At 46.2% G+C, this 17,403-nt stretch overlaps 1 protein-coding gene across 1 annotated transcript in view; it reads left to right on the top strand.

Annotated features, from left to right (window-relative positions):
- LOC128688638 (glycine receptor subunit alpha-2-like) overlaps positions 1–17,403 on the top strand; it is a 67,080-nt gene that overhangs the window by 18,584 nt on the left and 31,093 nt on the right. Inside the window, exon 2 of the mRNA XM_070084500.1 lies at positions 10,926–11,008. Within this exon, the coding sequence (XP_069940601.1) occupies positions 10,926–11,008 (83 nt within the window). The remainder of the gene's footprint in view (positions 1–10,925; positions 11,009–17,403) is intronic.

Genomic DNA, 17,403 nt, shown 5'->3' with positions numbered 1-17,403 from the left:
ACACACACCATTGCAGGAACCACTGGTGTCTTGAAAGGACTCACGCCAGAGGTGTAATCAGCGCGTGACTCTTTCCTGGTACTGGTGACCACTCCACCGTGTGTGTGTACTCACCTATTCGTGCTGACAGGGAAAGATTCTCAGCTCGTGGCGCCACCTCTCCAGTAGCTTCCACTGGGTTCACACCTTCCTTGTTGCCTGACCCCTATCATATTATTTTTAAAAGTATGTATGAATTTTGTGAGTACTAGTTCGTTATCCGCATATTGGCTACTCTAACGTTACACCAGTATTTCCTAACATCTCTGTGAGTCATCTGTGTCTTAAACTTCCAGCTGTGACCTTGTGTACCTGAGACCTGCCTCTTAAACGAGCTCGCTCTCTCCACATTGTCATTTCCTCTCAGTATTTTGCATGTCGTAATTGCATCACCACTGGTTCTTCTGTCTTCTAAGGACATCAAGTTTAACTCCTCGTAGTTCAGACCTTCAGCTCTGGACTAGTCTGGTTGCATATCTTTGCCAGTTGTTGATATTTTTGAAAACTATCCATTAATTTATCAGTGCAGTGTTTGCTGCAGTGGTTATTCAGTTGATGTGAGTCTCAGGTGAAATGCTCGGAACTATGCTCACCCTGAGATTTGTCTCTTTCAGGGAGGTTTGGGGAGGTTTGCAGCGTTTGATCCTCCAATTTGTACTCTGTTTCCGGTTGTCTTTATCCCCCTCCCCCCGATTTTCATATCTTTACATTTGCTGCTGTTAAATTTTAATAGACACTTGACAGACCCGTCCTGCAGACAGCTATTTCAAATCTATTTGTAGTCTTTCCTGATTTACTCCTCTTTGTATTCTTCCCAGTAGTCTCACATAACCTGCAAACAAAGATACTTTTGACTCAGTCATGTCGTTTACATTCACAAGAAACAGTACTAGTCGAAGTTGTGACCCTTGGGAATTCCACCCGTCACACTCGCTCATTCTGATACCTCCTTCCTGACAATAATTCCTTGTTTTCTTCCTGTTAAGTGGTTCTTGATCTACTGTAGGGGTTACTCTCTTATTCCTGCCTAATCCTCTAACTTTAATCCCAGTCTCTTGTGAGGAACCGAATTGAATTCGTTCTTACCGTTCAAACATGTACAGTCCACCCGTCCCTCTCTCTCCTACTTAGCTTTCGACAGCATTTATTGTCTCTAAGACCGTGGTGACTGTTGCTCATTATGAATCACTACTCTTCTGATAATTTTCTCCACAACCGTATCAGTGACATTGTCCTGTAGTTTATTCTACCTGTCTGCCCCCTTTTTTTTAAATATTGGTGCTATATTTACTCTTTTCCCGACCTCTGATAGCTTCTCTATTTCTGTCTTATTGTCTTCTAGATACCTAGTTAGGTCAGTAGGTTCTCTTCAATTCTCCTCGCGTTGTGTATTGCAGCCGGTGTATGTGTGTGTGGGTTTGTGACACAGGATTTTCCATCGCTGAAACTGTACTTGTTATCGCGCACAAGGTGTTCCACCAGTTTTCTCCTGTTAAGCTTCTCCATAACTTTGCATACTATACATGTCAATGACACTGGTCTGTAGTTTCATGCTACCTGTCTGTTTCCTTTCTTAAAGATTGTAACTACATTTACTGTCTTCCATACCTCAGGTAGTTCCATCTTTTCGATACATGTGTTGAAGATTATTGTTAGTGGCACACACAGCGCCTCTGCCCCCTCTCTCAGAACCCACAGAGATGCTGTCCGTTCCCACCGCCTTTGAGGTATCTAGCTCACTTAGCAGCCTCTCCACTTCCTCCTCGGTTGTGTGGTATGTCCGGTTTGCTGGAGCCCTTTCTGTCTCCACTGAAAATACTTCCTTAAATCTTGTGTTGAGCTCTTCACATGCTTCTTGGTGATCTCCTCTCCTTCCTTTCTTCCTTCCTTCCTTCCTTCCTCCTGATGTGGGTGTACAACAGCTTTGGGTCAGCTTTAGCTTTCGATACTATATCATTCTCAAATTGCCGCTGGGCTTCCCTCCTTATCCACCCATATTCATTTCTGGCTCTTCTGCTAATCCCCTTATTTTCCTGGCTCCTTCGTCTTTTATATTTTTTTCCATTCTCTAGCACACTTAGTTTTGGCCTCTCTAGACCTTTGGGGTGAACCAAGGACTCGTTCTCGTCTTCTTACTGTTTCTGTTGCCCTTGAGTACGAACCCCTCCTCTGCCTCCTTGCACTTTGTGTTCACGTATTCCATCATTTTTATTTACTGTTTTCCTACCAGTTCTCTTTCCCGCTGTACCACATGCAGGAAATTTCTCATGCCTGTGTAGTCCCCTTCTTTTGTAGTTTGGCTTTTCCCGCCCTACTCCTGCTGCCTCCCTCTCCACTTTTAACTACAATGTATTCGAAGCTCAGACCACGTGATCACTAGCTCCGAGGGGCCTTTCAGTATGTATGTATGTATGTATGTATGTGTGTGTGTGTGTGTGTGTGTGTGTGTGTGTGTGTGTGTGTGTGTGTGTGTGTGTGTGTGTGTTGTGTGTGTGTGTGTGTGTGTTTGTGTGTGTGTGTGTGTGTGTGTGTGTGTGTGTGTGTGTGTGTGTGTGTGTGTGTGTGTGTGTATGTGTTTGCTGTGAATCGACCCCTACAACCACAATTAAGGGAGTACACATGCGTTCGCGTATGGATATGGTGAAACCAACGAGAAGAATATACGCAGACGTGAACTAGAAAACGCTACAAATGAATCCGGACACACCGCAGATTTAGTCTGACAAGTGGCTGCTGGAGTGTAACCCCAGCAAGTGCAATGTTATAAAGTTTGGAGAAGAGCAAAGAAGACCGCAGGCGTTGTACAGTCTCGGGGGCAGAGGATGCAAGACTCAGTCAAGGAGAAGGACTTTTGTCTGAGTATTGTACCGATTGAGCCTGGTGGCAACCAACGAAGAGGAGGGGCAGGAGCTGAGACTCAACCCTGAAACCGCATGTAGGTGAGTACATCCGCACAAACACACACAAGCAAACAAACACATAAACACAAACACACACACATACACACACACACACACACACACACACACACACACACACACACACACACACACACACACACACACACACACACACACACACACACACACACACACACACACACACACCCCACACACACACACACACACACACACACACACACACACACACACACACACACACACACACACACACACACACACACACACACACACACACCCACACACACACACACACACACAACAAAAGACTGTGGTCAAAACTTGAGGTTTATGCAGGAATAGCTGTGAACACTGAACATACTCCAGTGGATCAAAGAATGCCTTAGTGGGCAGATGCAAAGAGGGATTTTCATGCAAAATATGTCAGAATAAGAAGTGTTACAAGCGGGGTTCCACAAGGATCAGTACTAGAACCAGTACTGTTTCCTGTAAACGTGAACTACTTGACTGAAGGGATAGAATTAGAGACATCTTTAATCGCGGATATGAAATTAATGCGGTGAATACAAACAGATGAGGACCAGGAAAGACTGCAACTGAACCTGAGCAGGCAGAAGTTCTGGTTTGACAAGTGGCTACTGGAATTCAACCCCAGCAAGTGCAAAGTTCTGAAGATGGAAGATGGGCAAAGAAGACCACAGACTAAGAAGAGGTTCGGGAACAAAGGCTGCAAACCTCTATCAAGAAGCACCTCAATGTGAGCATTGTACCAAGCATATCGCGTGAGGTGCACATCAACCACAAAACTCTTGCAAGAAAAACGCAAGGAGTCACGACACTGTGTACAACATATGTCAGGCACATATTGGAGTATGCAGCACCAATAAGGAACCTACACCTATTCGGGCATGTCAAGAAAATAGAGAAAGTGCAGAAGTTTGCAACATGACTATTCACTAAGCTAAGGGATAGGTCGTATGATGAGAGGTTAGAGGAAACTCAACCTGATGACACTAGAGGAAAGAAAGACTGGGAGTGATATGAAAACAACGTACAAAACTGAGAGGAACTGATAGGGTGAACAGATTGTTTAGGAGGACGTAAACAAGAACTCGAGGACAACAACTGGAAGCTGAAAACACAGGTGAGTAACAGGGATATTAGGAAGTATTTCTTCAGCCTTAAACTGGTCAGGAACTGGTATGACCTGGATAGTGGCCTGACAGATGAAGGATCCTTACATGGCTTTAAGATGAGGTATTATGAGGCTCTCAAAGCCAGGAGGGAGTAACCTTAGTAGCGGCCAGCGAAGAGGCGGGACCAGGACTTGACCCCTCCAACCACATATAGGTGTGTACATGTAAGCGAGTACACGTGGGAGAAGAGACGAAGCAATGTACAAAGGAGAAGATCTGGGAGTAAGCATTGCACCGAACATCTCCAAAAGTACATATAATTTGTACATCTGTGTCACGTATTGTGGAACTATGTTGGAGTATGAGGAGCCACCATCAAGCCCCATAATATCAACAATACAAAGAACTGCAAAATATCCAAAGGACTGCAATGAGATTAGTGCCTGAACTGAAGGAAGTACTCCACCAAACAACACTAGAGTGTAAAATTCAGGGGAGACATAGTTAAGACATACAAAATACTCGAAGAATGAGATTGATACAGGATGAAATGCAAAGTCAGGGAACAAGAGTATAGGAAAACATTTTGTCTGTGTAAAAGCTTTCTTCAGCTCCTCAGTCTTGATGGAAGTTGTCCACTTCCATAACGTTGATTCCTGCCAAGCAAGAGTGTGTGTAGTAAGGTAGGAGGAGGAGGAGGAGGAGGTAGGGGAGGAGGAGGAAGAAGAGGAGGAGGAGGAGGTGTTCCTGCCTCAGCGGTCAGGAATGAGTAACAGGCAATTTCAGAGAGGCGGGTTAAATTTACATGGTAATACTAAACTGTTGCTGCTAGCCTCCAAGACAACCCCTAAACCTACCCTTCTCTCTCTCTCTCTCTCTCTCTCTCTCTCTCTCTCTCTCTCTCTCTCTCTCTCTCTCTCTCTCTCTCTCTCTCTCTATCTCTCTCTCTATCTCTCTCTCTCTCTCTCTCTCTCTCTCTCTCTCTCTCTCTCTCTCTCTCTCGCTCTCTCTGTCTCTCTCTCTCTCTGACTCTCTCTCTCTCTCTCTCTCTCTCTCTCTCTCTCTCTCTCTCTCTCTCTCTCTCTCTCTCTCTCTCTCTCTCTCTCTCTCTCTCTCTCTCTCTCTCTCTCTCTCTCTCTCTCTCTCTCTCTCTCTCTCTCTCTCTCTCTCTCTCTCTCTCTCTCTCAATCTCTCTCTCTCTCTCTCTCTCTCTCTCTCTCTCTCTCTCTCTCTCTCTCTCTCTCTCTCTCTTTTCTACACAGGGTTTGACAAGGTTAAGGATCCCTAGCTTTATTGACAGCTATTTACAGGTTAAGGATTCCTAACTTTATTGGCAAGCTAAGAGCTGTTACCTACATCAGCTCATTTGAAAGCATTTTTATTGTTATGAGACATACAAGTAGGAAACAGGATGAAGTTGGAGCCATCTGTGGGCCAGCATTTTCATTTGATCAACTGACTTTATCTCGTTGACATCATTATGCCGTACGAATGTGTTCCATACTCTAGTCATCCTGGGTATACATGATCTCAGATGGAGTGATGTTCTGGAGAAGGGTACAGCCAGAGTGAAGTTGCTGCTTTCTGCCCGTCTTGTGGCATAAAAGCTTGTTTCACGCTGTCCTCGAAGTGGATCCAAGTGTGGTATTTTGACAATATTGGCCTTGTACATAACAGTAAGGCCACCCACATCCCTCCTATGTTGAAGGCTCTGCTGAAATGACAGATCTATCCAGGATGGGTCCAGGCGAGAGATGAGACGTCTTGCTCTGTTCTCTACTCTGTCAAGCAGTCGCAGATGAGAGGGGGGGCAGGCAAACCAAGAAAGTGGAGCATACTCAAGGTGCGAGCGTACTTGTGCCTCGTACAGTATCTTGCAACCCCTACTGTCAAACAGATGGGAGATACGGCGAAGTGCTGTAAGCTTCCTGGCTGCCTTGTTTGCAAGATTTACAACATGGTTCTTCATGGTTAGTTTGGAGTCAAATTTCACCCCAAGGATATCAACTTCTTCTCCAGGTGCCAACATCCTCCCATTCATCCTTACTACTGCACCAGCATTACCATCATGGTGCCTAGAGACGGTCATCATTTGCGTTTTCTCAGGTGCAAATGTTACTTGCCATCTATTTCCCCAAGCTGATATAGCTCTCAGCTGGTGATTGATGTAGCTTAGAGCAGCTGGCATTTCTTCTCTTGGATAAGTGAATGTCAGTGTACAGTCGTCTGCATATGCATGTGATTCTGGGATGAGATGAAGAAGGTCGTTGAAGTAGACATTCCATAACAATGGACCCAGCACGCTTCCTTGTGGAACACTTGCCCCAATAGGATGTCTTGCTGATTCCGTTCCATTGAGAACTACACTTAGTGATCTACCATGAAGGGAGTCACTGAGGAGACATAGCGTAGAGCCTGCAATTGCAATTCCCAGTGCTTGAAGTTTTGCTAAGAGGCCCTGGTGACACACCCGGTCGAAAGCGTCAGCAATGTCCAGTGCTACCACACAGCTGACTTTGGATTCATCCAGTGACTGGTGCCACTTAGTGGAGAGGTTTAACAACAGAGCAGTAGAGTAACCTCTCTCTCTCTCTCTCTCTCTCTCTCTCTCTCTCTCTCTCTCTCTCTCTCTCTCTCTCTCTCTCTCTCTCTCTCTCTCTCTAACTCTCTACCCCTCTCTAACTCTCTAACACACACTCTCTCTCTCTGGTTGTTGTCTGATTGGCTTGTTTGTTGGGCGGTTGGTTGATTAAGATTAGTTTACTAATGATTAGCTAATTGATTGGTTGCTTGGTTAATTACCTTTATTGGTTGACTGGTTGTTTGCTTGCTTGATTGATTTTCTAATTAGCCGGTTGGTTGAATGATTGATATGTTTGTCTGTCTGTTGGTAGGTTTGTTGAGTGATTGCTTGCTTGGTTAAGTGTCCTTTTGGTTGACTGGTTGTTTTCTTGCTTGATGGGTTAGCTAATTGGCTGTTCGGTTGAGTGATTGACAGGTTTGTCTATCTCTTGGTATGTTGGTTGAGTGACTGGTTGCCTGGTTGTTCGTTTAGGCTGGTTGACCACGCCAGGATGCTCGTCACATCAACCAGTCAGTGAAAAAATTTTAAACAAGACATGAAGATTTCACTTTCTCTTAATTTCCCTCGCTTTCTCTCACTTTCTCTCACTTTCTCTCACTTTCTCTCACTCCACGCGGTCAGCTGCACCAAAACAATAAGACGCTAACGCGATATTTACGACCGGGAATCTCGGCCTTAACGACCCGCTGGGGCCTGCAAGAATATCCCTGTCCTGCCGCCAGGATGCTCCCTGCTGGATGCTGAGTCAACCTAAACTCCATTCCGCGTTATACACAGGTTGTTTACTCTTGTTTGCTCGTTATACACAGGTTGTTTACTCTTGTTTGCTCGTTATATACTGGTTGTTTTCTCTTGTTTGCTCGTTATATGTGGGTTGTTTGCTCTTGATTGCAAACAAGAGCAAGCAACCCGCAGAGAGGTGGAGGGAGAGAAGTGGAGGGAGGGAAGTGGAGGGAGGGAAGTGGAGGGAGGGAAGTGGAGGGAGGGAAGTGGAGGGAGGGAAGTGGAGGGAGGGAGGTGGAGGGTAGGTAGTGAGAGAACAACAAAATGTTGTGAGGAAAATGAAATGGTCAACGAGGATAAACAGAAGACAATAGAGCGATAAACTGGCCTCTTCTTCCTCTCCCTCCCCCTCTCCCTCCCCCTCTTCCTCTCCCTCCTCCTCTTCTTCCTCCTCTCCCTCCTCTAAGGTAAAGCAGTGTAATCGGATATCGGTCGGAGGGCGGAAGACATCGGTCGGAGGTCGGAAGAAGCCGCTGTACCTTATCGGAATATCGGAGAGTGAGAGGAAGTGGATGAGTGAGAGAGAGAGAGGGAGGGAGAGAAAGAGGGAGAGAGGGAGGGAGACAGGGACGGAGGGAGAGAGGGAGGAGAAAAGATAAGGGGGAGTAAGAGAGGAAGGAGGATCATGTCCTACACTGTGTGTCCCTCCCCATGTGCTACACTGTGTGTCCCTCCACATGTCCTACACTGTGTGTCCCTCCACATGTCCTACACTGTGTGTCCCTCCACATGTCCTACACTGTGTGTCCCTCCACATGTCCTACACTGTGTGTCCCTCCACATGTCCTACACTGTGTGTCCCTCCACATGTCCTACACTGTGTGTCCCTCCACATGTCCTACACTGTGTGTCCCTCCACATGTCCTACACTGTGTGTCCCTCCCATGTCCTACACTCTGTGTCCCTCCCCATGTCCTACATTGTGTGCCCCTCCCCATGTCCTACACTGTGTGTCTCTCTCCATGTCATACAATGTGTGTCCCTCCCTATGTCCTACACTGTGTGTCCCTCCCCATGTCCTACAACGTGTGTCCCTTCCCATGTCCTACAATGTGTGTCCCTCCCCATGTCCTACACTGTGTGTCTCTCCATGTCATACAATGTGTGTCCCTCCCCATGTCCTACACTGTGTGTTCCTCCCCATGTCCTACACCGTGTGTCCCTTCCCATGTCCTGCAATGTGTGTCCCTCCCCATGTCCTACACTGTGTGTCTCTCTCCATGTCATACAATGTGTGTGCTTCCCCATGTCCTACACTGTGTGTCTCTCTCCATGTCATACAATGTGTGTACCTCCCCATGTCCTACACTGTGTGTCTCTCTCCATGTCATACAATGTGTGTACCTCCCCATGTCCCCATTAACCTCCAAGAAGATATAAACAAAGTTTTCCAGTGGGCAACGGTAAATAATATGATGTTCAATGAGGACAAATTCCAACTACTCCGTTATGGAAAACTGGAGGAGATAATAACTAGAACAGAGTATACTACTGACTCTGGCCATACAATAGAGAGGAAAAATAATGTAAGGGACCTGGGAGTAGTAATGTCTGAGGGTCTCACTTTCAAGGATCACAACAGTGCCACGATCGCATGTGCAAAGAAAATGATAGGATGGATAATGAGAACGTTCAAAACGAGAGATGCCAAGCCAATGATGATCCTTTTCAAATCACTTGTTCTCTCTAGGCTGGAATTCTGCTGTACATTAACATCTCCATTCAAAGCAGGTGAAATCGCAGATCTAGAGAGTGTACAGAGATCCTTTACTGCACGCATAAGTTCTGTCAAGCACCTTAACTACTGGGAACGCTTGGAAGCACTTGACTTGTACTCGTTGGAACGCAGGAGGGAGGAGAGATATATCATAATCTACACTTGGAAAATCTTGGAAGGAATGGTCCCAAATCTGCACACAGAAATCACTCCCTACGAAAGTAAAAGACTGGGCAGGCGATGCAAAATGCCCCCAATAAAAAGTAGGGGCGCCATTGGTACACTAAGGGAAAACACCATAAGTGTCCGGGGCCCAAGACTGTTCAACAGCCTCCCATCAAGCATTAGGGGAATTGCCAATAAGCCCCTGGCTGCCTTCAAGAGAGAGCTGGACAGATACCTAAAGTCAGTGCCGGATCAGCCGGGCTGTGGCTCGTACGTTGGACTGCGTGCGGGCAGCAGTAACAGCCTAGTTGATCAGGCCCTGATCCATCGGGAGGTCTGGTCATGGACCGGGCCGCGGGGGCGTTGATCCCCGGAATAACCTCCAGGTAACCATGTCCTACACTGTGTGTCCCTCCCCATGTCATACAATGTGTGTCCCTCCCCATGTCTTACAATGTGACTCCTTCATCTCTTACAATGAGTCTCTCTCATGTCTTACATTATCTAACAACGCGTTTCCCCATGTCTAACACTGCTTGTCTCCCCATATCTAACACTGCGTGTCTCACCATGTCTAACACTGCGTGTCTCACCATGTCTAACACTGCGTGTCTCACCATGTCTAACACTGCTTGTCTCCCCATATCTAACACTGCGTGTCTCACCATGTCTAACACTGCGTGTCTCACCATATCTAACACTGCGTGTCTCACCATGTCTAACACTGCGTGTCTCACCATGTCTAACACTGCGTGTCTCACCATGTCTAACACTGCGTGTCTCACCATGTCTAACACTGCTTGTCTCCCCATATCTAACACTGCGTGTCTCACCATGTCTAACACTGCGTGTCTCACCATGTCTAACACTGCGTGTCTCACCATGTCTAACACTGCGTGTCTCACCATGTTTAACACTGCGTGTCTCACCATGTCTAACACTGCGTGTCTCACCTTGTCTAACACTGCGTGTGTCCCCATGTCTAACACTGCGTGTCTCACCATGTCTAACACTGCGTGTGTCCCCATGTCTAACACTGCGTGTCTCACCATGTCTAACACTGCGTGTGTCACCATGTCTAACACTGCGTGTCTCACCATGTCTAACACTGCGTGTCTCACCATGTCTAACACTGCGTGTCTCACCATGTCTAACACTGCGTGTCTCACCATGTCTAACACTGCGTGTGTCCCCATGTCTAACACTGCGTGTCTCACCATGTCTAACACTGCGTGTTTCACCATGTCTAACACTGCGTGTCTCACCATGTCTAACACTGCGTGCCTCACCATGTCTAACACTGCGTTTCTCACCATGTCTAACACTGCGTGTGTCCCCATGTCTAACACTGCGTGTGTCCCCATGTCTAACACTGCGTGTTTCACCATGTCTAACACTGCGTGTGTCCCCGTGTCTAACACTGCGTGTCTCACCATGTCTAACACTGCGTGTTTCACCATGTCTAACACTGCGTGTCTCACCATGTCTAACACTGCGTGTCACCATGTCTAACACTGCGTGTCTCACCATGTCTAACACTGCGTGTCTCACCATGTCTAACACTGCGTGTCTCTCAACAGACATACGTGGCTGACATATTCTTCGCTCAGTCCTGGAAAGACCACAGACTGCGTCTTCCTGAGAACATGACCTCAAGTTACAGGTAAGTTGGCATTATACTATAGTGCCAGGGTATGTTGGCATTATACTATAGTGCCAAGGTATGTTGGCAGTGTACTATTGTACCAGGGTATGTTGATACTATAATATAGTGCCACGGTATGTTGACACTGTACTGTACAAGGGTGTGTTGGCATTATACTATTGTGTCAGGGTATGTTGATACTGTACTATAGTACCATGGTTTGTTGACACTATACTATAGTGTCAGGGTATGTTGGCACTATACTATAGTGTCAGGGTATGTTGATACTGTACTATACTACCATGGTATGTTGGCACTATACTATAGTGTCAGGGTATGTTGGCACTATACTATAGTGTCAGGGTATGTTGATACTGTACTATAGTAACATGGTTTGTTGACACTATACTATAGTGTCAGGGTATGTTGGCACTATACTATAGTGTCAGGGTATGTTGACACTGTACTATACTACCATGGTATGTTGGCACTATACTATAGTGTCAGGGTATGTTGGGACTGTACTATAGTACCATGGTATGTTGACACTACTATAGTGTCAAGGTATGTTGACACTATACTACAGTACCAGGGTATGTTGGCACTATACTACAGTGCCAGGGTATGTTGGCACTATACTATAGTGTCAGGGTATGTTGGCACTATACTACAGTACCAGGGTATGTTGGCACTATACTACAGTACCAGGGTATGTTGGCACTATACTATAGTGTCAGGGTATGTTGGCACTATACTACAGTACCAGGGTATGTTGGCACTATACTACAGTACCAGGGTATGTTGGCACTATACTATAGTGTCAGGGTATGTTGGCACTATACTATAGTACCAGGGTATGTTGGCACTATACTACAGTACCAGGGTATGTTGGCACTATACTACAGTACCAGGGTATGTTGGCACTATACTATAGTGTCAGGGTATGTTGGCACTATACTATAGTACCATGGTATGTTAGCACTACTATAGTGTCAAGGTATGTTGACACTATACTACAGTACCAGGGTATGTTGGCACTATACTACAGTGCCAGGGTATGTTGGCACTATACTACAGTGCCAGGGTATGTTGGCACTATACTAGAATTGATAAGATACATGTGCCACAGTTGGATATCTTCATTACTGAAACGTTTCGCCTACACGGTAGGCTTCTTCAGTCAAATACGGAGTAAGGATTGAAGTCAGCAGAAGTGACACTGTAACGATGATATAATCAGGAATAGTCTGAGGAGGTCAGTCCCTCAACCTGACACAGCAACATGACAGTATCTCGGGACAGAGGAAATCTACCACAATCTCCTCAGAATCACCAGATTCCAGGAGAAACTGTCTTCTGTAACGTCTTGGAGATCTCCCAAGTCATCTTCGACAGTATTTAAGACTCCATTCTTATACTTCAGATAAACTCTTCTCCAGGCTGAGGGACTGACACCTCATCATGTTTACCTCGTCACTGCTGCTCTACTCTGTAACATTTCAACACTAAAGATACCCAACTGTTACGTCTATATCTTTCTCATCAACATGTAGGTATGTTGTACCATATGCAACTACACTATGCTGCCAGGATATGTTGTTATTTCTTGCATAAGTGTCTCAATCTTCAACTTGTCGGTTTTCACAACCATTTATCACATGTCACTATACTATGGTGATACCTAAACACCATAATACCATTGTCTTTTCATGTGGTGAGATTTTATAGATTTATCTAATTTTCATTACTGAACTGTTTATACGGTGACAAACTAATTTGTATGGTGACAGTGCTAATAACTAACTACTTTCGTGACATGGTGATACCAGAATGATATGCTGGTGATACCACTGTATCACCATCATCACTGTTAAGATCACCTGGGATTTCTCTCAGCGTATATACACTGAGAATTTAAATCCTGCATTAAAGATTAAAGTATTCTAGCCTTCTGGAGAAAGAGTTACATGCAGCTTTATTGACGCTAATGTAGTCGATAGGCTTTAAACCCTATTAACCAATCTAGAAACACATGGTCGAGAACCAAAGCTTCCTTCATATATTGATTTGTAGCATTGGAGAGACAGAAAGCTAGTTATTGCACTCGGTTCGTACTACCAGAACACAATATGCGTGCTAAAACCAGCTAGCTGAGAGAATGTATAGTTTTAAAACTCTCTTTTAACTCTCTCTTTGCTAGCCGAAGTGTCTTCGGTAAATAACAAAAAGGCACAATACCGTGACTGGAACGATACTCAAATAACCCGCACATAAAAGAGAGAAACTTACGACGACGTTTCGGTCCGACTTGGACCATTGACAAAGTCACACTAACAGGAAGAGGTGGAGGTGGTAGTAGTAGTAGTAGTAGTAGTAGTGTGTCTTCGGTAAATACTAGTAGCGGTTACTGCCCACCCTGTGTTATTCTTGGGTAGTACTGGTGCCGTTCGTGGCATAAATCCGGAGTATGTTTATGCGAACACTCCAGAGGTAAACATCTCTACGAGATCCCGGTTCCAAATGCTGCCAAGACGAGAACAACTCCAGCTGCTGCCAAGGCGAGAACAACTCCAACTGCTGCCAAGGCGAGAACAACTCCAGCTGCTGCCAAGGGGCGAAGAACAACCCAGCTGCCAAGCAAGATGAGAACAACCCAGCTGCCCAAGGCGAGAACAACCCAGCTGCTGCCAAAGACTAAGAACAACTCCAGCTGCCTGCCAAAGGCGAGAACAACCCAGCTGCTGCTGAAGCCGGAAGAACAACTCCAACCGCTGCTGCCGAAGAACCAACTCCGCTGCTGCTGGCCGAGAACAGCTCCAGCTGCTGCCAAGCCGAGAACAGCTCCAGCTGCTGCCAGGCCGAGAACAACTCCAGCTGCTGTCAAGATGTGAACAGCTCTAGCTGTTTCGAGACCTCCAGAATCCCTGAAAAGGAGATACTGTGGCGGTATATAATTTCTTGGCTAATTACCGTCTTCAGCGGCTGTATAATTATAGAGATCAACAGCTCGCAGAGACTCGTAATGAAGGATGTGCGTGGGACTGGTAATGAAGGATGTGCGTGGGACTGGTAATGAAGGATGTGCGTGGGACTGGTAATGAAGGATGTGTGAGGGACTGGTAATGAAGGATGTGTGAGGGACTGGTAATGAAAGATGTGCGTGGGACTGGTAATGAAGGATGTGTGAGGGAGTGGTAATGAAGGATGTGTGTGGGACTGGTAATGAAGGATGTGCGTGGGACTGGTAATGAAGGATGTGCGTGGGACTGGTAATGAAGGATGTGTGAGGGACTGGTAATGAAGGATGTGTGAGGGACTGGTAATGAAAGATGTGCGTGGGACTGGTAATGAAGGATGTGTGAGGGAGTGGTAATGAAGGATGTGTGTGGGACTGGTAATGAAGGATGTGCGTGGGACTGGTAATGAAGGATGTGCGTGGGACTGGTAATGAAGGATGTGCGTGGGACTGGTAATGAAGGATGTGTGAGGGACTGGTAATCACGGATGTGAGAGGGACTGGTAATGAAAGATGTGTGGGACTGGTAATGAAGGATGTGCGTGGGACTGTGAATGAAGGATGTGCGGTGGGACTGTAATGAAGGGTGAGGACTGGTGAATGAAGGATGTGTGAGGACTGGTAATGAAAGATGTGCGTAGGGACTGGTAATGAAAGATGTGTGAGGGACTGGTAATGAAGGATGTGTGAGGGACTGGTAATGAAGGATGTGTGTGGGACTGGTAATGAAGGATGTGCGTGGGACTGGTAATGAAGGATGTGTGAGGGACTGGTAATGAAGGATGTGTGAGGGACTGGTAATGAAGGATGTGTGAGGGACTGGTAATGAAAGATGTGCGTGGGACTGGTAATGAAGGATGTGTGAGGGACTGGTAATGAAGGATGTGTGAGGGAGTGGTAATGAAGGATGTGTGTGGGACTGGTAATGAAGGATGTGCGTGGGACTGGTAATGAAGGATGTGTGAGGGACTGGTAATGAAGGATGTGTGAGGGACTGGTAATGAAAGATGTGTGAGGGACTGGTAATGAAGGATGTGTGAGGGAGTGGTAATGAAGGATGTGTGTGGGACTGGTAATGAAGGATGTGCGTGGGACTGGTAATGAAGGATGTGTGAGGGACTGGTAATGAAGGATGAGTGTGGGACTGGTAATGAAGGATGTGCGTGGGACTGGTAATGAAGGAGGTGTGAGGGCCTGGTAATGAAAGATGTGTGAGGACTGGTAATGAAGGATGTGTGAGGACTGTAATGAAGGATGTGGGACTGGTAATGAAGGATGTGCGGGGTTGGGACTGGTAATGAAGGATGTGTGAGGACTGGTAATGAAGAATGTGAGGGACTGGTAATGAAGGATGTGTGAGGGACTGGTAATGAAGGATGTGTGAGGGACTGGTAATGAAGGATGTGTGTGGGACTGGTAATGAAGGATGTGCGTGGGACTGGTAATGAAGGATGTGTGAGGGACTGGTAATGAAAGATGTGTGAGGGACTGGTAATGAAGGATGTGTGAGGGACTGGTAATGAAGGATGTGCGAGGGACTGGTAATGAAGGATGTGTGAGGGACTGGTAATGAAGGATGTGTGAGGGACTGGTAATGAAGGATGTGCGAGGGACTGGTAATGAAGGATGTGTGAGGACTGGTAATGAAGGATAATGTGGAGGGACTGGTAATGAAGGATGTGCGAGGGACTGGTAATGAAGGATGTGTGAGGGACTGGTAATGAAGGATGTGCGAGGGACTGGTAATGAAGGATGTATGAGGGACTGGTAATGAAGGATGTGTGAGGGACTGGTAATGAAAGATGTGTGAGGGACTGGTAATGAAGGATGAGTGAGGGACTGGTAATGAAGGATGTGCGAGGGACTGGTAATGAAGGATGTGTGAGGGACTGGTAATGAAGAATGTGAGGGACTGGTAATGAAGGATGTGTGAGGACTGGTGGTAATGAAGGATAATGTGAGGACTGGTTAATGAAGGATGTGTGAGGACTGGTATGAAGGATGTGTGAGGACTGGTAATGAAGGATGTGTGAGGGGACTGGTAATGAAGGATGTGTGAGGACTGGTAATGAAGGATGTGTGAGGACTGGTAATGAAGGATGTGAGGACTGTTAATGAAGATATGTGAGGGCCTGGTAATGAAGGATGTGTGAGGGACTGGCAATGAAGGATGTGTGAGGGACTGGTAATGAAGGATGTGTGAGGGACTGGTAATGAAGGATGTGTGAGGGACTGGTAATGAAGGATGTGAGGGACTGGTAATGAAGGATGTGTGAGGGCCTGGTAATGAAGGATGTGTGAGGGACTGGTAATGAAGGATGTGTGAGGGACTGGTAATGAAGGATGTGTGAGGGACTGGTAATGAAGGATGTGTGAGGAACTGGTAATGGAGGATGTGTGAGGGACTGGTAATGAAGGATGTGTGAGGGACTGGTAATGAAGGATGTGTGAGGGACTGGTAATGAAAGGTTTGTGAGGGACTGGTAATGAAGGATGTGTGAGGGACTGGTAATGAAAGATATGTGAGGGACTGGTAATGAAGGATGTGTGAGGGACTGGTAATGAAGGATGTGTGAGGGACTGGTAATGAAAGATAGTGAGACTGGTAATGAAGGATGTGTGAGGGACTGTAATGAAGAAGATGTGTGAGGACTAGTAATGCCCAAAGAGGTTTGTGAGGGACTAGTAATGAAGGATGTGTGAGGGACTGGTAATGAAGGGATGTGTGAGGGACTAGTAATGAAAGATATGTGAGGGACTGCCAATGAGATGTGTGAGGGACTGGTAATGAAGGATGTGTGAGGGACTGTAATGAAGATGTGTGATGGACTAGTAATGAAGGATGTGTGAGGACTGGTAATGAAGGATGTGTGAGGGACTGGTAATGAAGGATGTGTGAGGGACTGGTAATGAAAGGTTTGTGAGGGACTGGTAATGGATGATGTGTGAGGGACTGGTAATGAAAGATGTGTGAGGAACTGGTAATGAAGGATGTGTGAGGACTGGTAATGACAAAGGTTTGTGAGGACTAGTAATGAAGGATGTGTGAGACTGTAATGAAGGATGTGTGAGGACTGGTAATGAAAGGTTGTGAGGACTGGTAATGAAAGGTTTGTGAGGGACTGGTAATGAAGGATGTGTGAGGGACTGGTAATGAAGGATGTGTGAGGGACTGGTAATGAAGGATGTGTGTGGGACTGGTAATGAAGGATGTGTGAGGGACTGGTAATGAAGGATGTGTGAGGGACTGGTAATGAAGGATGTGTGAGGGACTGGTAATGAAGGATGTGTGAGGGACTGGTAATGAAGGATGTGTGAGGGACTGGTAATGAAGGATGTGAGGGACTGGTAATGAAGGATGTGTGAGGGCCTGGTAATGAAGGATGTGTGAAGGACT

This window comes from Cherax quadricarinatus, chromosome 13, assembly GCF_038502225.1.
Source record: "Cherax quadricarinatus isolate ZL_2023a chromosome 13, ASM3850222v1, whole genome shotgun sequence".
Taxonomy (NCBI): domain Eukaryota; kingdom Metazoa; phylum Arthropoda; class Malacostraca; order Decapoda; family Parastacidae; genus Cherax; species Cherax quadricarinatus.
The sequence above is the reverse complement of the archived record's forward strand: the minus strand, read 5'-3'. Positions and strand labels throughout refer to the sequence as shown.